At 34.6% G+C, this 24,313-nt stretch overlaps 1 protein-coding gene across 2 annotated transcripts in view; it reads right to left on the reverse strand.

Moving 5' to 3' along the window:
- Window positions 1-24,313, reverse strand: part of DPP10 (dipeptidyl peptidase like 10) — a 716,172-nt gene that overhangs the window by 83,936 nt on the left and 607,923 nt on the right. For both annotated transcript variants that reach the window (XM_043488102.1, XM_043488101.1), the window contains 2 exons: window positions 23,543-23,666; window positions 8,385-8,423 (listed from right to left, as the gene is read on the reverse strand). In XM_043488102.1, coding sequence (XP_043344037.1) covers window positions 8,385-8,423; window positions 23,543-23,666 — 163 coding nt within the window. The remainder of the gene's footprint in view (window positions 1-8,384; window positions 8,424-23,542; window positions 23,667-24,313) is intronic.

Here is a 24,313-nt window from a genome sequence, read left to right on the forward strand (position 1 = left end):
CCTATGGATGCTGGCAATTTGATCTCTTGTCCCTCTGCCTCTTCAAAACCCAGTTTGTACGTCTGGAATTTCAGAGGTCACGTACTGTTGAAACTGAACTTGAAGGATTTTGAACATAAACTTGCTAGCATGTGAAATGAGTGAAATTGTACTGTAGTTTGAACATTCTTTGGCATTGCTCTTCTTTGGGATTGGAATAAAAACTGACCTTTTCCAGTCCTGCAGTCACTGCTGAGTTTTCCAAATTGCTGACAAAATGAGTGCAGCATTTTAATAGCAGCAGGATTTGAAATAGCTTAGCTGGAATTCACCCACCTCCCCTAGCTTCATTCGTAGTAGTGCTTTCTAAGACCCACTTGACTTTACACTCCAGGATGTCTGGCTCTAGGTGAGTGATCACACCATCGTGGTTATCCGTGGTTAACATTAAGACATTTTTTGTACAGTTCTCTCTTGTCACCTCTTCTTAGTCTCTACTGCTTCTTTTAGGTCATTACTGTCTGTCCTTTATCATGTCCATCTTTGCAAGCAATATTCTCTTGATATCTCCAATTTTCTTGAAGAGGTCTCTATTCTTTCCCATTCTATTGTTTCCCTCTATTTCTTTTCATTGTTCATTTAAGAAGACATTTTTATCTCTCCTTGCTCTTCTCTGGAACTCTGCATTCAGTATACCTTGCAAGTTCTCCTTTGACTTTTGGTTCTCTTCTTTCATCAACAATTTTTAAGCCTCCTCAGACAACCCCTTTGCCTCCTTGAATCTTTTCTTGTTTGGGATGGTTTTGGTCACTGCCTCCTATACATTGTTTTGAACCTCAGTCTATAGTTCTTCAGGCACTCTGCCTACCAGATCTAATCCCTTAATCTGTTCATCATTGCCACTGTTTAGTCATAAGGAATTTGATTTAGATCATACCTTAATGGCCTAGTGGTTTTCCCTACTCTCTTAAATTGAAGCCTGAATTTTGTAATAAGGTGCTCATGATCTGAGCCACAGACAGCTCCAGGTTTTGTTTCTGCTGATTCTCTAGAGCTTCCCCATCTTTGGCTGCAAAGAACATAATCAACCTGATTTTTATTTTGACCATCTGGTGATGTCCATTTGTCAAGCTATCTCTTTGGCTTTTGGAAAAGGGTTTACTGTGACCAACCTGTTCTCTTGACAAACTCTGCTAGACTTTGCTCTGCCTATTTTATACTCCAAGGCCAAACTTGCCTGTTATTCTGGATATTTCTTGACTTTCTACTTTTGGATTCCAATTCCCCATGATGAAAAAGGACTTCTTTTCAGTGTTAGTTCTAGAAGATGTTGTCGGAGAAGGCACTGGCACCCCATTCCAGTACTCTTGCCTGGAAAATCCCATGGATGGAGGAGCCTGGTGGGCTGCAGTCCATGGGGTTGCTAAGAGTCAGACATGATGGAGCGACTTCACTTTCACTTTCATGCATTGGAGAAGGAAATGGCAACCCACTCCAATGTTCTTGCCTGGAGAATCCCAGGGATGGGGGAACCTGGTGGGCTGCCGTCTATGGGGTCGCACAGAGTCAGACACGACTGAAGCGACTTAGCAGCAGCAGTAGCAGCTAGAAGATGTTGTAGGTCTTCATAGGACTGGTCAACTTCAGCTTGTTTTCCATCAGTGTTTGGGGAATAGACTTGGATTACTGTGATGTTAAATGGTTTACCTTGGAAATGAACCAAGATCATTCTGTCATTTTTGAGACTGCACCCAAGCACCGCATTTCAGTCTCTCTGGTTGACTATGAGGGTTACTACAATTCTTCTAAGGGATTCTTGCCCACAGTAGTAGGTATAATGGTCATCTGAATTAAATTCACCCATTCCTGTCCAGTTCAGTTCACTGTTTCCTAAGATGTTGATGTTCAACCTTGCCCTCTCCTGATTAACCATGTCCAATTTACCTTGATTCATGAACCTAACATTGCAGGTTCCTATGCAATATTGTTCTTAACAGCATCCAACTTGACTTTCACCACCAGACACATCCACAACTGAGTGTCATTTCTGCTTTGGCCCAGCCACTTCACTCTTTCTGGAACTAATAATGATTGCCCTCTGCTCTTCCCTAGTAGCATACTGGACACCTTCCAACCTGGGGGGCTCATGTTCTGGTGTCATATCTTTTTGCCTTTCATACCGTTCATGGAGTTCTTGTGGCAAGAATACTGAAGTGATTTGTCATTTCTTCCCCCAGTGGACCATGTTTTGTCAGAACTCTTCATTATGACCCATCTGTCTTGGATGACCCTGCATGGCATGGCTCATAACTTCAATGAATTACACAAGCCCCTTCACCAAGACAAGGTTGTGATCCATGAAGGGGAAGAGTGACTATACATATGGTATAAATAAAGGCTTTGATATGGTTTCCTTAACAGGTCTTCAGAATGGCTCAAGCACTTTTAAATGACCTAATCCTCCACTTTCTCTCATCTCTTCTTCCTTCCTTCTGCATCCTGCATTTTTCTGCTCCAGAGTTTGCACATTTTAACTTTCTTTCCTCGTTTTGTCTGACTCTTTCTCAGCCCTTACTCTCTCTCTCTCTTTTTTGGCGGAACTTATTTATTTTTGTTATTGGGATAAAGTTGATATACAATGTTGTGTTAGGTATACAGCAAACTGAATCAGTAATACAAAGTGAAAGTGAAGTCGTATCCACCCCTTTGCTACCCCATGGACAGTAGCCTACCAGGCTCATCCCTCCATGGGATTTTCCAGGCAAGAATACTGGAGTGGGTTGCCATTTCCTTCTCCAGGAGATCTTCCCTACCCAGGGATCGAACCCGGGTCTCCCGCATTGTAGACAGACGCTTACCATCTGAGCCACCAGGGAAGTCTATCCACTTTTTTAGATTCTTTCCCCATATAGGCCATTACAGAGCATTGAGTAGATTTCCCTGTGCTATACAATAGGTTCTTGTTATTTATCTATTCTGTTTATACTCATGTGTGTTCAGTCACTCAGTTGTGCCCAACTCTTTGCAACCCCTTGGCTCTAGCCCACCAGGTTCCTCTGTCCATGGGATTCTCCAGGCAAGAATACTAGAGTGGGTTGCCAGTTCCTTCTCCAAGGGATCTTCCTAACCCTGGTATCAAACCCATGTCTCCTGGGTTTTCTGCATTACAGATGGATTCTTTACCCCTGAGTCACCTGGGATAGTAGTATGCATATGTCAACCCCAGTCTCCCAATTTATCCCTCCCTTCCCTTCCCCTTCAGTAATCAAAGTTGGTTTTCTACATCTGTGACTATTTCTGTTTTGTAAATAAGCTCATCTTTACCATTTTTTTAAAAGTTCCACATTTAAGCAATAGCATATGTTATTTGTCTTTCTCTGACTTACTTCACTTAGTATGACAATTTCCAGGTCCATCCATGCTGCTGCAAAAAGATCTTTGTTGATCTCATACTTTTCTTATCTCTGCTCTAAATCTACCTTATCAGGCAGTGTTTTCTGGTAATCCCATGTAAATTGTGACTGGGGAAACTAGATCATCCAACTGTATTTGAATCCCCCATCACCCTTTTAGCTACTCTCTATTTTTTCCATACCCCCTAATACAATCCAACATATTATATTTTATGTATGTATACATTTGTTTGTATATGAACGGAAGTGTGTATGTGTGCATATAGGTGGGTAAGGAGATAGGAAGTAGAAGGTGTTCCTCTAGAATATAAGCTCCATGAGGCAAAAACCTTGTATTCTTCTCTGCTCTGCATCTGGCACCCAAGAGAGTGACTATTGCATAAGTGGTATTTAATAATCATTTATTGAATGAATAAGTAAATTAATAACTATTTAATAATCTCAAGAGTCTGATTCTAGTTTCATTAGTAAACTAGAAATATCTTACTAACATTTCTATCTTACTAATAAAAATATAATAAATATTTTCATTTTTTATTTATTCTATTTATTTTATTCTATCATTACTAATAGAAAATATAATAAATATAAAAAATAAAAAAATATTATTTTTCTTGTATACTTTATGGACACTCATGAAAATGTAAATGGTACGTGTAGTAAATTTGAAAGTCTGAACTAATACAACAAAAGGGTAGGGAAAATGCTTTGCAAGGCAGATAATAAATACTGACAAGATATTTGATTATGTGAATCACATTCTGCAACTGTGATTTGTTGTTCAGTTGCTCAGTCGTGTCTGACTCTTTGTGACTCCATGGTATGCAGCAACGCCAGGCTTCCCCTGTCCTTCACCATCTCCTGGAGCTTGCTCAAACTCATGTCTATTGAATTAGTGATGTCATTCAACCATCTCATCCTCTGTCATCCCCTTCTCCTCCTACCTTCAATCTTTCCCAGCATCAGGGTTTTTTCTAGTGAGTTGGCTCTTTGAATCAGTTGGCTAAAGTATTGGAGCTTCAGCTTCAACATCAGTTCTTCCAATGAACATTCAGGACTGATTTACTTTAGGATTGACTCGTTTGATCTCCTTGCAGTCCAAAGGACTCGCAATAGTCTTCTCTAACACCACAGATCAAAAGCCTCAATTCTTCAGCTCTCAGGCTTCTTTATAGTCCAACTCTCACATCCATACATGACTACTGGAAAACCATAGCTTTGACTAGACGGACCTTTGTTGGCAAAGTAATGTCTCTGTTTTTTAATAGGCTGTCTAGGTTTGTCATAACTTTTATTCCAAGGAGCAAGTGTCTTTTAATTTTATGGCTGCAATTACCATCCGCAGTGATTTTGAAGCCCAAGAAAAGAAAGTCTGTCACTCTTTTCATTGTTTCCCCATCTATTTGCCATTAAGTGATGGGACTGGATGTCATGATCTTTGTTTTTTGAATGTTGAGTATTATTGCAGCTTTTCTACTCTCCTCTTTCACCTTCATCAAGAGGCTCTTTAGTTCCTGTTCACTTTCTGCCATAAGGGTGATGTTATCTGCATATCCAAAGTTCTTGATATTTCTCCTGGCAATCCTGATTCCAGCTTGTGCTTCATCCAGCCCAGCATTTCCCATGATGTACTGTGCATATAACTTAAATAAGAAGGGTGACAATATGCAGCCTTGATGTACTCCTCCCCTATTTGGAACCAGTCTATTGTTCTATGTCTGGTTCTAACTATTGCTTCTTGCCCTGCATACAGGTTTCTCAAGAGGCAGGTAAGGTGATCTGGTATTCCCATCGCTTGAAGACTTTTCCATAGTTTGTTTTGATCCACACAGTCAAAAGCTTTAGCAGAGTCAATGAAGCAAAAGTAGATGCTTTTCTCAAATTCTCTTGACTTTTCTGTGAACCAATGGATGTTGGCAACTATGATAGAGTCAAGAATTCTGTATTTTCTATCCCTTGCCTATATGTAATATCTCTCTCTGCCTTTGCAATGGGATTTCTTCTCTCCGGAGTAATCTTTAGCTCATCTTTTTTGTCCTGTATCTTCCTCATTTGTTACTTAAACTCAAAACAGAAACCATTTTTAAATTTCTGTAGCTAGAAACCCCTTCTTATTTAAGAAATCTCTCCCTGGAGACTCTAAGTAGTACTCTGTATTCATCTCTCATGACTTTCAGTGCACTCTATTATATGGTTGACTTCCTTCACTAGGCAAGTAATAATTAAACTAAGTTTGCAATTTTATATTTTTTTTTCCCTAGGATACAGTAGGTGACCTACTTATAACTGCACAGATGAATGCATGTGTACAATGGGCAAAAATATTTGTTATGTATATCACTTTATCCACTACATTTTCTCCAAACTATTGGCTCCTCCCTATTCAAGATTCTGCTCCTATGCTTTACTCCAAAATTAAATCTGAGCATTGTCCTTTTTATGTTAGTCCCTCTTCCTCCAACTCTCATACCTTGGAAATAGTTCATTTTAAGGAATAGATGGGGGTTATAATTACTAATACATTACTGAGTTCAAAAACTTTCACCACTGGACAGAAACTAGCTATACAGCTCTATATAGAGCCTTTCCTACAATCAAATAAAGAAAAAAGCCAATCTCACTGTCCATGTTTATGATCTTTATCACACACAGGCCAATGAACTGAGGATAACACACTCTACCTCTTGACCATTTTTTACACCAGTTATTCAAATTATAAGCCTCTTGAAAGCTAGGAGAAACATGCCCACTTCTCTCTGCTCTTCTCACCAAACAGAAAACAAGCATGAGTATTACATTAAATGTCTAATTTTCCTGGAACGTTGCTTCTCCTCATTACACTTTCTCATCCTTTTAATTTCACTGAATTCTAAGTATTTCATGAAATTCCCTCAGAACTTTTGGAGAAAAAATCAACTGCAACAAACTGCTCCCTAGATTTTCTTACTAAATACTTGATAACTGTTTTTTTTTTATTTCTATTAAATATTCATAAATTTGGGACTTAAAATGTAGGTAACATAATCCTAAAAATTCATGCATTGTGTTGTTGTATGTTAGACTACTTTGAATGTCACTGAAAATTAAAGTAGGTTTAATAATGCAGGTAATTTAGAATAAATCCATATCTATTGTTATTATTTTCAATTATTTTCAGTATTTTACTTAATTTTGATTTTTTTTTTTGTTAAATAAAGTCAGTTTTTCCCTAAATTTAATTTTGCACATTGACTATGATTAAATAGTTCACATTGTTATCTATGGAGAAGATATGACAGATGGATGATAGACAGACAGGCAGATAGGGAGATAGATATACCTACAGCCTATTCACAATCTTTCTTACTCTTTTCTTTTTTTTAATTCAACAGGTATATACGGAACTCTTCTTATAACCAGACTGTATTTTAAGCATTTGTTATATAATGAATAATAAAAAATGAACAACATTCTTGCCCTTGGGAAGCTTGTAAAAAAAAAAAATCACAGAACTAACTGTGTAAGTTTACATAAATATTGCACTGGACTTTAAGTTTTATTGGGGGATGCTATTTGATTAGGGTAGTTTGAAGAGACGACTTCTTAAGCAGGTGATATAGGCTGAAGTTTGACAAATAAGCAACTTTCAGGAAAGAAAGCAATTGAGAAAATTCTGTTCAGAAGGAAGAGTTCACATAAAGGTCTGGTGAATATGAGGGCTAATGGAGAAAATGAGAGAAAAGATGATATGACACAGAGCTGGAAAAGCTTTCAAATTAATCTCTTATAGACCCATTAAGGATGTTGGTCCTTATCTGTGAAACAAAGGGGAGATAAAATTTTCAGTTGTGAGAGAATATCAGAGTGTTTGGGGCAGTAGAATTAGATACGTGTTTTGAAAAGATCACTCCGCCAGGCTGAAATGTGGAGAACAGATTGGTAGCTTCCTAAGGGATTGAGAGTTCACCAGTCAAGGAGGAAATGCAGCGCTGATAGTTTGATCCTGTAGAGTGTTTGTGAACTGGAGAAAAGTAAATGACTTGAAGTCTTTGAGAGTAAAATCAAAATAACTTGGTGATGAGTAACATCTGCGGATAAGGATAAGAAAAGTTCAATAATCCTCAGTAGGTTTATGATTTTGATAACTGGGTGGATAAATACGTCTGTGACTTCTATGATAAGAATACAGACTTACTGGAAGAGAACGGAGCTTAGTTTGAACCTGAGGAGTATGCTGTTACTTTTATAGATTTAGGAGAAGATGCCAAGCATGAGTTTGTATATAAATCAGAACTCAGAGAATTGAGTTGCCTGGGGCCATGCAGTCAGAGATAGCAATTGAAACCACAGACGTATATGACACCCAGGGAGAGAATATGAAATAAAAGAGCACTGTAAAGAATAAACCAAATCACAACCAAACAAGCCAAGCCAAACACTTCCTTTGCAAAACGCAGTGATGAAGTTAGTAGTAAAATGGCTTTATCTACATTTGAATAATCTTGTGTTTCCTTCTGAAATATCCAGTTAGACAGTACATTGTGGAGACATTTGTGATCATCTGGATTCTAGCTCCATTTATATCACAAGCTAGCACTGTGTAAGCTAGAAATTATCTAAGGAAATGTCCATCTGAATAGCAATTTATGTGGAGACTTGGTCAGCTTTCTGGGCAATTTGAGCAATGCTGATGGTTCCCAGTTTATATGGGCTGCACCTTTTTCTTCAACACAAATATTTACTTTTATGAGTGGTCCTGAAAATGGATCCTGGTAATAATTCAACAACTTGCATTCTATTAAAAACAAAAACAAAGTAATTTTTTCACAAATGATACCATAAAACCCAAGTCATACACATTTTAACAAAAAAGACTCACTTATTCAAACATAACAGAGCCTTAAAATCATACAACTGAAATAACTTTTGAGAAAAAGTTATATATAAAACAATAGAGTGAATAGGGTAGATATGATGACAAAATGTGACATAAAGAGACCACCTATACCATACCTGTTTAGACAGCCACGTATCTGACGTCATCTCATATTTCTGAAACAGAACAATTAAATCAATGAAGTATCTAAAGACCAGAATGAGCATGCATTGATTTAACTTTTTTCCAAGAGTGTTATCCTTCAGGCACTTTTCCCTTCCTAGCAGCTAGTGAATTACTGTGAGAGATCCCATTGTCATTATTGACTTAAACTGAATGAATAAGTAGAGGATTGAAATGAAATGATATTTTAATTACAACGTCTCTTCTTCGGTGAACCCCTTCAGGATTCTCAGCTGTACTTCACCAGAGATAGAAGGTAACTTTCCAGTTCTGTTTGATTACCTCATTCAAACTGTTTTGAGTCACTAGACACTGTCTCTTTTCACCTCTGGCCATCATCAGGACACAAAATGATTAAGACCTTCCAAAAAAACTGGGCAAACAGCCAGGAATAAAATGTAAGAGTGGACATACTGTCATTCGATCCAGTCTTACCATAGTCACTCTTTCCCCTTAGGTAAAATGATTAAACATTCGAAATGACAAAACTTTTTGTATCTTTAGAATAATTTTGCACGTGATCAGAACAAAATTACATATCAAAAAGCAAAATTAGACTAATCTCAATTTGAATATGTGTATATAAGGCAAATTTTAGTAATGCTGTTTACAGGTAGTAACTTATATCTTATGGTTCTCTGGAAAAATGATTCTATAATAAAAGTATTCAAATGGAGAAAACTAAATCAATATGTTAGAGATTTTACCTCTATGCAAAATTATATCATTTCAAATTATAAATAATAATAATTATTTACTTATAGTTTGTTTTTACCAATTTGCCCTTTTAAATCCATATTATTATTACATAACTACTAACCATTTCCCCTTTTCAGGGCATTTCTCTTCAAACAGATTTTTTCTTAATTTATATACATATATCAGAAAAACATCTAACTGAATCATTCCTTGATTTCCTATTCATATTTTGACAGTAATCATCCTTGATATCTGTAAAACACAGATACGACATGGGGAGAGGGGAGGAGAAGGTGAGATGTATAGAAAGAGTAACATGGAAATTACATTACCATATGTAAAATAGATAGCCAACAGGAATTTGCTGTATGGCTCAGGAAATTCAAACAGGGGTTCTGTGTCAACCTAGATCCATGGGATGGGGAGGGAGATGGGAGGAAGGTTCAAAAGGGACGGGATATATGTATATCTATGGCTGATTCATGTTGAGGTTTGACAGAAAACAGCAAGATTCTGTAAAGCAATTATCCTTCAATAAAAAAATGTATCAATGTACTCTGCCTATGAGTGTCACTAAGTTTTGTTACCATCCACAAAGGTCCAAAATTTCACATGCAATTATTTGTCTTACTATTTCAATTATAGTAGAAAGTAAAATATTTTTAGCTCCCTAATGAAATAGAAATATAATAGAATATCAATAAGGTATCAATTCTAGAACATGACTGTGTTCCTATAGCTTTTCTGTTGAAGCATTTTGCCTGTATAGATTATCCCTGCCTATATAGACAATTGACAGGTTTTCTCTAACTGGAACATACGCGTAAACAATTTGTAGATGACTTTGTAATCAGCTGACTAAGAAACCATCCAGAACACTGAAACAAATAAATATTGAAATTCTGATCAGCCTATAAGCCAGTCAGATGGAGGAAGATAATTAAAACAAAATTTCTAATAAGCACAAGCTAAATGTATAGAAAATCAGTGAAAACCAGTAAGTAAATGGCTGATGCCCATCTATTGTACTTTGCTGCCACATCTATGCTCATCTTTCCAATCACAGATAACTTTTTTCCTCTTTAGTTCTACCTTTTACAGACCATTTAAAAATAATGTTTAAAAATATTTGTATAACTTGCATATGGTGAAATGTATAGATCTTAAGCATATGTGATGAGTTTTGATAAATGTGTTTACCTCCCATCAAGATATGAGAATTTTACATTTCTAAACACATTCCCTCAAATCCCTTCACAGAGATCCTAAAAGACTACTACTCCTAAAAACTTTTTCCATAGATAGTTTTGCCTGTTTTGGAAATTCAGATAACTGGAATCACGTATTATATATTCTTTTGTGTGGGGTTTCTTTCACATCACATGCTTTTGCAATTCATTCATATTGTTGAGTATATCAGCATTCTGTTTCAAGTTGCAGATTGGAATGTCATTGTACTGATACGCTTTGTTTTGTTCATCAGAAATTTCTAATTTTGATGATGCATACTTTATTTTTTTCTTTTACAATAAATGATTACTTTGTCTATTCAATATAGTGAAGTTATATTCCATCTTTTCATCTAGAAGATTAATGGTACTAGCTCTTAGATTTAAGACTTCAATGTGTCTCAAATTAGTTTTAGACTATAGTGTAAGAAATGTCAACCATCCTTGTATTTTCCATCTGATCATTGATAGTTCCAGCATCATTTCCCCCAATTGAATTGTTTTGGCACCTATGTTGATTATTGATCATATAAATATGGATCTACTTCTGGAAAGACTATTCAGTACAATTGATATATTCGTGTGTGTGTTCTCTTCTTCCACTACAATCTTAGCTTCTGGCTTTCTGGTTATTCCTGAAACCATGTAGTAAAACTCCTCCAATATTTTCTTTCTTTCTTTTTTAACTGGATTGATTTAGTTGGTCAGGTATTTTGCATTTCCGAATGCATTTTAAAACCATCTTTTCTATTTCTACCATAAAAATCTGCTGAGATTTTAATTGGTATTGTATTGAAACTACAGTTCAATTTGAATAGAACTGGCATCTACAACATTAAGTCTTTCAATACAGGTATGTGGCTTAGCTTCTAGTTATGTAGGTCTTTTCCAATGCATTGCAGGAATGATTTAGTTTTCATTATTAGGATTTTGCCACTCTGTGTTAAATATATTCATATGCATTTAATGTTTTAAAGATCTTAATAATATTTTTATTTTCCATCATAATAGTCAGTCAGTTCAGTTCAGTCCTTCAGTCACGTTTGACTCTTTGTGACCCCATGAACTGCAGCACCCCAGACTTCCCTGTCCAACTCTAACTCCTGGAGTTTGCTCAAATTCATGTCTATTGGGTGGGTGATGCCATCCAACTATCTCATCCTCTGTTATCCCCTTCCCTTCCTGCCTTCAATCTTTCCCAGAATCAGGGTCTTTTCCAATGAGTCAGTTCTTCGCATAAGGTGGCCAAAGTATTGGAGTTTCAGCTTCAGCATCAGTCCTTCCAATGAATATTCAGTACTGATTTCCTTTAGGATTGACTGGATTGATTTCCTTGTTGTCCAAGGGACTCTCAAGAGTTGTCTCCAATACCAAAATTCAAAAGCATCAGTTCTTCGGCGTTCAGGCTTCTTTATGGTCCATCGCTCACATCCATACATGTCTACTAGAAAAACCATAGCTTTGACTATAAAGACCTTTGTCAGCAAAGTATTATCTCTGCTTTTTAACATGCTGTCTAGGTGGTCTTGGCTTTTCTTCCAAGGAGTAAGCATTTTTTTAATTTCATGGCTACCGTTACCACCTGCAGTGATTTTGGAGCCCAAGAAAATAAAGTCTGTCACTGTTTCTATTGTTTCCCCATCTATTTGTCATCTATTTTCATTGTTTCCTGGTAATAATACCAGTCTTTTTTTTTTTGTCTTTTTTTTTTTCATTTATGTTTATTAGTTGGAGGCTAAATACTTTACAATATTATGGTGGTTTTTGCCATACATTGACATGAATCAGCTATGGATTTACATGTGTTCCCCATCCCAATTCCCCCTCCCACCTCCCTCCCCATCCCATCCCTCTGGGTCTTCCCAGTGCACCAGCCCCGAGCACTTGTCTCATGCATCCAACCTGGGCTGGTGATCTGTTTCACCCTTGATAGTATACTTGTTTCAATGCTGTTCTCTCAGAACATCCTACCCTCGCCTTCTCCCACAGAGTCTAAAAGTCTGTTCTGTACATCTGTGTCTCTTTTTCTGTTTTGCATATAGGGTTATCGTTACCATTTTTAAAATTCCATATATATGTGTTAGTATACTGTATTAGTCTTTATCATTCTGGCTTACTTCACTCTGCATAATGGGCTCCAGTTTCATCCATCTCATTAGAACTGATTCAAATGAATTCATTTTCATGGCTGAGTAATATTCCATAGTGTATATGTACCAAAGATATATTTTGTTGCTTCTTAAATCTTTCTTTGAAATAAGTATAAATTTACAGACAAGTTAAAAGACCTGTTCAAGAAGCATCTTCATATCCCTTAGACATATTCCTCATGTATTTATATTTTTCTACATTTGTTTTATTATTATATCTCTCTACTGTTTCTAAACTATTTAAGAGTCTAGTAGAAATCTGTTTTTTTTTTTCAAAATCAATTAGAAATTTATTTTTTTCTAAACAATTTGACAGCAATTTTGAAGTATTGTATCCATTTACCCCAAAATAATTCAGTGGGCATTTCTTAAGAAAACTGTGGTATCCTATATTATTAATAAAATATTTTTTACAGTAAAAGAATAACAATCAGGAAACAGAACAAACAATTGAAGTTGATGCCTTGACATGTAAAAATAAGCTAAAAAATTCTTTTATGAATTGTGACCTATTCTAGTATTTTTGGTAAATTTATTACACTTTGTTTATACAATAATATTATCTACAAATAAAGATAATTTTACTTCTTCCTTACCAATCATCATGATAGATATTCCATGAAAGTTAGTCTGATTAGAGTCCCTAATATTTATTTAAAGTGTAGAGTTAGACCATCTATCCTTACTTTATTGTTGATCTTAAGGTGAACATGGATAATGTTTCACCATTGAGTATAACATTTGTTGGTTATTTTGTGGGTATCCTGCATCAGAATGGGGATATTACTTTCTAGTCACTTATGTTGAAAGTTATCATGAATGGATGTTGAGTTTTGTCAGTTGCTTTTTCTTTATCTAAGATAATTGCTTATTTATTTTTCTATTTTTTCTGTTAAAATAGTGAGTTACATTTATTTTCAATATAAACTAATCTTAAATTCCAGGCTAAAATCCTGTTTAGTCATGATGCATTATTCTTTATATTCTCCAGAATGATATATTAATATGTTAAAAATGTTTTATGTACATATTCACAACAGATATCAGTCTAAAATGTTCTCTCTTTAATGTTTTTGTATAGTTTTGGTAACAAGACAGTGTTCTTTTAGAAAAATAAAGTTGAGAAATTCTCTTTCTTTCCCACTGTCTAGAAAATGTAAGAAAGGTAAAAAAAAAACAAAAACCATTTTCCCCGTTTTAACAAGATATAATTAACATTCAACATTGTGTAAGTTTAAGATGTACAACATAATGATGTGATATATGTATATATTATGAAATGGCCAATAAAAGAAGTTCTGTTAATATCTATCAACTTACATAGCTAACAGATTTTCTCCTTGTCATGAGAATTTTCAAGATTCTCTCAGCAACTTTCAAATATATTATTACTATTCTAACAGGTAAGAGGTGATATTTCATTATGGTTTGCATTTCCCTAATGATTAGAGATACTGGGCACTTGGCTATTTGACTATATCCTTTGGAAAATATCTATTTTAGGTCATGTGCTCATTTTAATTGAATTATTACCTTTTTGCTACTGAGGTATGAGTCCTTTATATATTTCTGAATAGTAACCCAGTATCAGACATACGATTTGCTGGCATTTTCTCCCATTCTTTAGGCTGGCTTTTCATTTTGCTGACTTTTTCTTTGCCATGCAGAGGCTTTCTAATTTGACATTTGTACATTTATTTTGTTGCTGTGCTTTAGATGTCATGTCCAACAGTCCAATCCCAAGATCAAAGTCAAGAAAGTTTTCCCCTTTGTTTTCTTCAAGAATTTCTATGGATTCAGGTCTGTTACTTAAGTCTTTAGGCTTCCCAGGTGGTGCAGTGGTAAAGAATCTGCCTGTTTATTCAGGAGATCCAAGAGACCCAGGTTCGATCTCTAGATTGGGAAGAGACCCTAGGGTAGGAAACTGCAACCCACTCCAGTATTCTTGCCCGAAAAATTCTATGGACAGAGGAGTCTGGCGGGCTACAGTCTCCGTGGGGTCACAAAGAGTCTGACATGGCTGAGCACACACACACACACATTTAAGTCTTTAATCCATTTGAATTCAATTTCTGTGAGTGCTGTAAATAGGGTCCAATTTCATCTTTCTGCAGTGTATACAGTTTTCTCAGCACCATTTCTTGAAGAGATTGTCCTCGTCCCATTGCATGTTCATGGCTCCTTTATCAAACAGCAGTTGAGCACATATGTGGCAGTTTATTTCTGGGCTCTCTATTCTGATCCATGGGTCTATGTGTCTTTTTATGCCACTATCATACTGTTTTAATTAACATAACTTTTAAGCATAGTTTGAAACCTGGGAGCATAATGAATCCAGTTTTGATTTTCTTTCATGTGATTGCTCTGCTATTCAGGGTCTTTTGTGATTCCATAGAGATTTTATAATCTCTTTTTCTATTTCTGTTAAAAATGTCATTGGAATCTAATTGAGAGAGCATTTAATCTACAGGTGAACATTTTAGTAGTATTAATTTTTTCCAATCTATGAACACAAGGTATCTTTCCATTTTTTTCTTTCTCCATTTTTTTCATCAATGCCCTATAGTTTTTGGTGTATATGTCTTTCACCTCCTAAGATAAATTCATTCCTAAATATTTTGTTTTATGCATTCTATTGTAGATGGAATCATGTTCTTTTATTATTTTGATAGTTTGTTATTGTTATCAGTTATTATTTTGTTTGTTATTCAGTATTGTAGAAGCAGTAATGATTTATGTATGTTGATTTTGTGTCCTGCAACTTTATTGAATTTATTGATTACATCTAACTGTTTTTAATTAAGTCTTCAGTATTTTCTATGTGTAAAATCAACTGCAAATAGAGGCAAATTTACTTTTTTCTGTCCAGTTCTGATGCCTTTTATTTCTTTTTCTTATCTGAAAAACTTCTTGTACTGTGTTAAACAGGAATGGTGAGAGTGGGCACCCTCATCTTCTTCCTGAGCTTAGAGGAAAAGCTTTTATTTTAGCTTTTCACCACTGAGTCTAAAGTTACCTATGCATTTGTTATATGGAATCATTATGTTCAGGTATGTTGCCTTTATATCCACTTTGCTGAGAATTTTTTTCATGAATGGCTGTTGAATTTTGTTAAACACATTTCATCTGTTGAGATTATTTTTATCTTTCATTCTATTTATGTTATGTATCACACTTATTAACTTGTATATGTTGAATTATCTTTGCATCTGAGGGATGAATTTCACTTGATCATGGTGTATGATCCTTTTAATAAGCTCCTGAAATGAATGTGTTTGTATTTTGTTGAGAACTTTTACATTTATTTTTATTTCTTGCAGCATCTTTGTCTAGCTTCAGTATCAGAGAAATGTGTGCCACATAAAATGAGTTTGAATGTGTCCTCTCCTCTTTGACATTTGGGAAGTGTTTGAAAGGATTACTGTTTATTCTTCTTTAGGTACTCGGTAATTTTCACCAGTGAAGTCATCTGGTTCTGGGCTTCGCTTTGTTGGGAGGATTTTGATTTCTGATCAATCTCTTTAGTAGTAACTGGTCTATTCAGGTTTTCTATTTTTTCATGATTCAGTCTTCATAGGTTTAATGTTCTTAGAAATTTATCCATTTCCTCTTGGTTTTCCAATAAATTGGTGTGTGATTTTTCATAGCTGTCTTCTATGAACTTCTGTATTTCTGCAATATCTATGTCAATTGTTATGTTCTCTCTTTCATTTATATATGTGTATATATAAATATATATATATATATTTAAGTGTATAAATATATATATATATATATATTTAAATTAGTCTTGTCTCTTTTTTTGGCCAATCTGGCTAAAGGTTTGCCAAAATTGCTTATATTTTCAAAGAACCAGGTCTTAGTTTTATTAACTGATTGTATTGTTTTCCAACTCTCCATTTCATTTATTTGTGCTATAATCCTTATTTTTCCTTCCTGCTGCTAATTTGGGGCTAAATTTATTCTTTTTCCAGTTATTTGAAATAAAAAGTTATGTTGTTTTTTGGACATCTTTCTATTTCCTTGATGTGTGTTTTAATAGCTATATGCTTTCTTCTCAAACTACCTTTAAATAATTCCCATAAGTTTTGGTATATTGTGTTTCCATTACTGTTTGAGTCAAGATACTTTTCTATTTCCCCCCTTATTTTTCATTTGATTCACTGGTTGTTCAAGAGTATGTAGTTTACTTTTCACGTATTTATGTTTTCTCCAGTTTTCCTTCTGTATTGATTTCTAGCTTCATACCACTGTGGTAAGAAAAAAAAAAAAAGCATGATTTTAATCTTTAATTTGCTGAGACTTGTTTTGTGGCATAACATATAATCTATCCTATAAAAAGTTCCATGTGTGCCTGAGAAGAATGTGTATTCTGATGCTGTTGCATGGGAGTGTTCTATATGTGTCTATTAACTCCACTTGGTCTATAGCACTGTTAAAATCAACCATTACCTTTATTCCCTTGATGATACATCCATTGTTGAGATAGGATGGGATTCCAGACAGGTCAGCTGTTATCATCTTGTCCAGGAAGATGGAGCTTGCTACTGTGGTCTGTTTTGGGACAAAAGCACTTCTGAATCTCTGAAGTGTATGCATTGTTAGATAGGACTTCCTTGATTTTCTGTACAAGCGTCACTGTAGGATGAGCTCTACTGTTGCTCCCATCAGACTCCCTAGTGAGCAGGATTGGGAGGTATAGTAGACAGGGCCATAAATTAGCTTCCTTATCCAGGGAGGGCTACAGAATGGGCTCCAATGCCTGCAGAGCACATTGTAAGGGACTCCACATCAGGAAAATCTGTACAGTGAGTTTCCTGAGAAGACAGGGACAGTGGTTTTGCTCTGTAGGTGGGTATAGAACTGGCTGGATGTACTGCTCAAATGCCACTGCAAGTGAAGATGTAGGACGGGTTATGCAGCATCCTGGGTGCTCTGGTTAGGTTTACTGGTTGGATGGGGTTAGCAGGTTGTATTTAGCATCAAGTGAGGGTATGGATTAGCTTCCCTACCTGGGTGGGTCCACAGAACAGGACCCAAGATTGGTAAGTCTACTGTTTAAAGACTGAATCAGGTTAAACGGTGTACCAAGCTCCCTGGCAAGACAAGCATTGGCTTTGGATCTGTGAAGGGCAAAGCGCTGGCTGTGTTTACTGCTCACTCAGGTGCCACTGGGCTAAATAGGTTTCCTGATCAGACAGTCGTAAGCTGCACTCAGAGCTATGAACTAGCTTCTTTCTGCAGGGCTGCAGAACAGGCTCCAATGTTGACTGTGCTTGCCATTTGGGATCCTGAAGCGGATAAAACTGCAAACCTAGTTCCCTGGTTAGATAGGATCACTGTCTTGGCTGTAGAGATGGCAAAGGTGCTACTTTGAACTTCTACTTGAGCACCACTGGGAAAATGAAATGTCTGCCAAGATCTGAGAGCTGATTGCTATAAGTTCCACCCTACCCTTTTCCATCACAATCGCCAGTGGTCTAATCCTCCAAATTTTCGTTTCTGATCCTCCTGAGGCAAGACCCAAGTGAGCCTTCCATGAAGAAATCACAATTCTGGAGGAGCTAGATGTCCACTTTGGACTCTCTTTTTTTCCACTGGAGAAACTGTAGGCCTAGAGACACCTCTCAGGCTGACACACAATATTGGCCTGAGGGGAGGGGGCGGTTATGTGGTCAGAGTGTAGCCACTATTTATCTTTTTAATGAGTTCTTTTCAATCTCTGTGGCCTAGGGTGTCCTTCAGTCTCATCTCCATGTCCTAGGATTTTCACAATGGTGTCCTATATACGGATATTGCTTTTGGTCTTCTGAGAGAGACTAAAGTCTGGGATGATCTTTGTTGCCACCTTGATGACACATGCGACGTCTTTTATTTCTTAAATCATCAAAGAAATCCATAACTGAAACCACTGGTTCCTGGAGTTTTTGTTGTGGGAAGATTTCTGATCATGGAATTCAATTTCTCTAATTGATATGAAACTGTTTAAATGTTTTTCCTCTTCATATATGTCATTTTTGGTCATTTTTACCTTTTGAATGATATTTTTTCATATCATATCCTCAAGACTTTGTGGCATACAACTTGTTTATTACATTGAAATATCTATTTGCACTACATGATATCCACTTTCTTTTTTTATTGAGGTTATAGTTGATTTACAAAATTAGTTTTCAAGTACACAACAGTGTTACAAAATCTTTATACTCCATTTAAACTTATTATAAAATATTGACTATATTCCTGTGCTGTACAATATATCCTTGTGGCTTATTTATTTTATATATAGTAGTTTGCACCTCTCAGTTCTCTGTCTCCACTGGTAACCACTAGCTTGTTCTCTGTATCTGTGAGTCTATTTCTGTTTTGTTATATTCATTCGTTTTATGTTTTAGAATCCCCATACAAGACATAATACAGAGCATTTTTCTCTCTCTGTCTGATTTATTTCCCCAAGTATAATACCCTCCTGGTCCATCCACATTGTTGCAAATGGCATCATTTCTTGTTTCTTTTTTATGACTGAGCAGAATTCCATTGTGTGTATATACTCTGATTAAACAACTTAGGTTTCTTTCCTATCTTGTCTACTGGGAATAATGCTATTATGAAGAATGGAATGCATGTATATTTTCAAATTAACATTTTGGGTTTTGATTTTACATATAGATACAGACATATATACATCCAAGAGTAAATTGCTGGGTCATATCATAGTTTTGTTTTTAGTTTTCTGAGGAACCTCATACTGTTTTCCAAGTGACTACACCAATTTACACTCTTACCAACAGTGTACAAGTGTTCTTCGCTTTTCACCACATCCTCCTGAACATTTTTTAATAGGTATTCTGATAGGTGTGAGGTGATATCTCATTGTGGTTTTGATTGGCATATCTCTGATGATTAGCAATGTTGAACATATTTTCATGTGTCTGTTGGCCATCTGCAGGTCTTCTTTGGAAATTGTCTATTGGGGCCTTCTGACCAATTTTTAATCAGGCTTTTTTATATATATATTGACTTTTATGATCTGTTTGTATATTTTGTATATTAATCCCTTGTGAGTCATAGCATTTGCAAATACTTTCTCCCATACACCAGATAATCTTTTTATTTTGTTAATGGTTTCTTTGGCTGTGCAGAAGATTTTAAGTTGAATTAGGTCTCATTTTTAAAATTTTGTTTTTATTTCTTTCACCTTAGGAGACATTTAAAAAAAAAATATTGGTACAATTTATGTCAAAGAGTGTTCTGCCTGTTTTCTTCTAGGAGTTTTAGGGGTTCAGGCCTTATATTTAGGTCTTTAATCCATTTTTAGTTTATTTTTGTATACTATGTGAGGAAATGTTCTAATCTCACTCTTTTATATGTTGCTTTCCCCAGCACCACTTGTTGAAGAGATTGTCTTTTCTCCACTGTATATTCTTGCCTCTTCTGCTGTGGATTAATTGACCTTAAGTGTGTGGGTTTCTTTCTAGCCTATCTATTCTACTCCACTGATCATGTCTGGTGTGTGCCAATACCATTCTGGTTTGATTGCTGTAGCTTTGTAGTATCATCTGAAGTCAAGGAAGTGTGATACCTCCAGCTCTCTTCTTCTTTCTCAAGATGATTTTGGCTGTCTGGAGGCCTTCTGTCTTTTCATACAAATTTCAAAGTTAGTTCTAATTCTGTGAAAAATGCCCCCATATATCCACACAGACTCTTTCACCTTGAAACTGGCACTTTGCGAGATATTTCTTTTTTCATCAGTATACATAAGGATTCATCAGGTTTTTCATCTTTTAAAAATAATTTTTGCTTTTGCTGATTTTCTCTATAGAATGTTTTGTGTTTAATTTGTGATTTTATTTTTATATCTCATTCTTTCTAATTGCTTTGAACTAAATTTATACTTCTTTCTATAGCTTCATAACTTAGAGCTTTATCATTGATTGAATACCTTCTTCCTTTTCTAATATAAGTATTTAAAGACATAAACTCCATTTTAGTATATAATCATTTTCTTCATCCACATAATAATAGTTTGACAAGTTATGTTTTCATTGTGCTTGAATTCTAATTTTTTTTGTGATTTGTCCTTTAACTTATGAGTTATTAGGAGCATTTTTTAAATTTTCAAATATTTTCCAAATATTCTTTAGTTGCAGGCATGCTAAGTTGCTTCAGTCATGTTTGACTCTGTTTGAGCCTGTGGACTGTAGCCTTCCAGGCTCCTTTTCCATGGGGTTCTTCAGGCAAGAATAGTGGAGTGGGTTGCCACACTCTTCTCCAGTGTTACCAATTTCTAATTTAATTCTCTTGTAGTCAAACAATATACTCTGCTCGATTTCAGCTTCAACATTTTGAGACTTGTGAATATTTCCTTTGTATTCAAAAGGACTATTGATTATATAGCCATTGAATGAAATTTTCCTAAATATCAATTTAAGTTATTAGTATTGTCTGAATCCTTTATTATATTTATGGACTTTTTAATTATTCATTTCTTGAAATACACTGAAAATCATATTTAAGTCCCTAAGTATATTTCTATTTCTTCTTTAGCTTTGTCAGCTTTTGATTATAAATTTTGCTTATGTTTTTAGAATCCTTATTATTAGAAGTATAAGTACTTAGAATTGTTATATCTTCCTATCAATTGACACTGTATCATTATTAAATTATTCTACTAATATTAAAACTTTTATTTCTCTAATACCTTTTCAAAAAGCTCAAAACTAGAGTGTATTTTATTTTACTTTCACATTTATCATATTTGGCACCTGTACTTCCCTAATTTTGATCTGAGTTTTTACCTGATATCATGTGTTTTAGCCTAAATAACTTTATTTCCTGCAGACCTACTTTTGATGAATTATCTCAGTTCCTGTTTATCCAAATCTATTATCTTTTGTCTTCATTTTTGCAGGGTATTTTCATAGGATGTAGACTTTTAGTTTGATACATTTTTTCCTTCAGTCCTTTAACAATGTCTTTCCATTGCTTTCTGGTTTGCATTGTTTCTGGTGAGGCAGAAGCAGTATTACTCATCATTATATTTCACAATATGTAACGTGCTTTTTCTCTAAGGTACTTAAATTTTTTTTTCTTAATCTTTTGTTTGAAATAATTTAGGTAGTATGTGATAATATATTTTATCTTTATTTTGAGATTTGCTAAGTTCTTGGATATATGGATTAATGGTTTTTCATCAAATTTGAGATATTTAAGTCAGTGTTTCTTATATATTTTCTGCCCTAATATCTTAAAATTTGCCTTCTGTATATATAATTTAACATATATATAATTTAACATATTATACCAGTTTATATTGTTTTATAGGCAATTAAGGCTTTGTTTATTTTTTTCCAAGCCTTTTTCCCTTAGGAATTTTGTTTGAATTATTTCTATTTCCCCTACTATAACAGAATCTAATTTGTTGATAAGTTCATCCAAGCAATTTTTAATTTCAGATCCTGTATTTTTCTGTCCCTGAAATTCCATTGTTCTATTTTCATAGTTTTTATTTAGCTACTGAGATTTTTCATCTGTTTACTAATTATAGCCACTCTTTAATTTGTTAAATAAAAAAACAGGTAAAAGCTTTTTTTTTTTTTAAAGCGTGTTTGTTAATATCCAATATCTGCATCCTTTGTAAGTCTGCTACTTATTTTTGGTGAAGTGGGTGAGTTAAGTTTTCTAAGCTTCTATGTGTATAGAATATTTTAATTGCATGATTGACATCATGAATGCTAAGTTGTTGAGAATTCATTTTTATTTTTTTTGAAGAGTAGACTGTCTACTACTGTGAACTAGGCAGCTAGTTCACAAGCAAATGAACTCAATTCCTTCAAGGTTTAATTTAAAGGTTTATTAGAAGGAGTTTACAATTGCTTTATTCCTAATACATTTTCTTTCTGGGCTCTGAGTTGAACTCAGGGCTTTTACTGAAAGATCTCTATTTTTGCGGCTCATTGCTCCAAAGTCTTCCAAGCATTCTGCAACTTGCCTATTCTCTATTTGCTTCTCTTTGAGATAGACCCTGTACTTACACAGCTAAGTACTGAGATAAAGACTTAAGAGATCCTTTGCATAGTTTGCTGAAGTTCTTTTCTATATTGCTCCCACCCTGTGGTACTTGACCTGCAAGTTTCAGCCACAATAGTGTCAAACTAATTCTCCTTGTCTTGATGGATCAGTTGTGCTTTTCTTGGATGCCATTACCTTACACTGTGGCCTCAAATGTGTCACCAGTAGGAAACTACAGGTTTATTTCACCTTTCATGTCTCAATAGTCTTATTGTCCATAATCTGACTATAGTTGTTTAATGTAGTTTGTAAAGTTTTATAATTGATTGCTGTAGAGATACTAGGCGGGCAACATTTACTCCATCATATCCAGAAGCATAAGTCTGAAAATTCTGTTGTTAAATAATTGAGAATTCTTTACCAAATATCAAATATGTATTATAACAATTTAAACTTACTAAAGTATCTCCTTTACTAAGGATCTTAAAAACTATACATATAGAATCTATTAAATATTTTATAAAACCTGATTATAGAATTGAAATACAATATACTTTCAAAAGATATTCAAGGATCTTTTTTTTTTTTTTACTATTTTCAATTAATTTAAAGACAGAGACACTTTTTTAGAAGACTAATCTGAACTACAGAAAAACACTGAATTTTTTGGCATGTGTTTTAAAAAGACAGAAAAGAAACATCCCATGTTCTCAAGTTAATCACTGTCAAAATGTAGAGAGAAAGCTCATATTTGAGAGTGAAATATGGCTTGGACTATCTTTTATATTATATAAGAATTCATTGTTTTAAAGCCTAATTTATTCTCTTTGGTTTATCATCTGTATTTCTTACTTCAAAGTATGGAAGTCATATGAATTAAGTATACATTGCTAATAGAATGACTATTCTACTACCTTCGGAGTTAAATATTGAAGTCTTTGCACAAATGACTGTTTAATTTTCCTTTGAGAGGTAGCATAAATGATTTTATTTTAAGCATAAAGAAAAGCAAATTATACTTACTCTGCTACAAGCACCAGTAGTGGTCTCACAGACTGTGAGGATGGAGATGTTCTGAGGTCGATTTAACCATCTGACCACCGTCTTGGTGTTGCTTACCCACTTAACCATAGTGATATAATATTCTCTAGTTTGGAAACAAAATTAGAATTTACATTTAGAGCCAGAGAATCTACATAGTTCCAAAAATTACACTTGTTATTTTATATGCAGAATAAAGGAAACACTATAAGGATGTCATATCACATTAATCTTTCTCTCTATATATACATAAACATGTGCTTCTTCAAGTATTGACATATATAAATACAAATTACGTGTATACATATATATGTAAACATGCATATTTACAAATATATAGCCAATCTGAGACTAATGTTAAAAGTGAATGATTTCACAGAAAGAACATTTTTAGAAAAGTAAAAATAATCATAATGCTACACCTTTATAAATAATTTGTTATTTTCTGTTGATTTGTACAGTACTAACATATATGCAAAATAAGTAAAAGTTTTCTAAGCTATATTCTATTTTACTTTTTCAAAAATATTAAATCAAAAGCCAAATCTTATTATTGATTTAATAATTATTTCTTAGGTATGACTTCCATGTCATCTCACTTTATCCATGGGGACTTGAGATACAGAGTCATGAATAGTTTCTTTTGTCTTTTTGCTTGTGGGACAGGGGCCACTCTATCTTATTCATAATACTTCTTACAATATTGCTTTTCTAGCTTATTTATTTGAAAAAGTTTAAAGTGTACAAAGAATC

This window comes from Cervus canadensis, chromosome 15, assembly GCF_019320065.1.
Source record: "Cervus canadensis isolate Bull #8, Minnesota chromosome 15, ASM1932006v1, whole genome shotgun sequence".
Taxonomy (NCBI): Eukaryota; Metazoa; Chordata; class Mammalia; order Artiodactyla; family Cervidae; genus Cervus; species Cervus canadensis.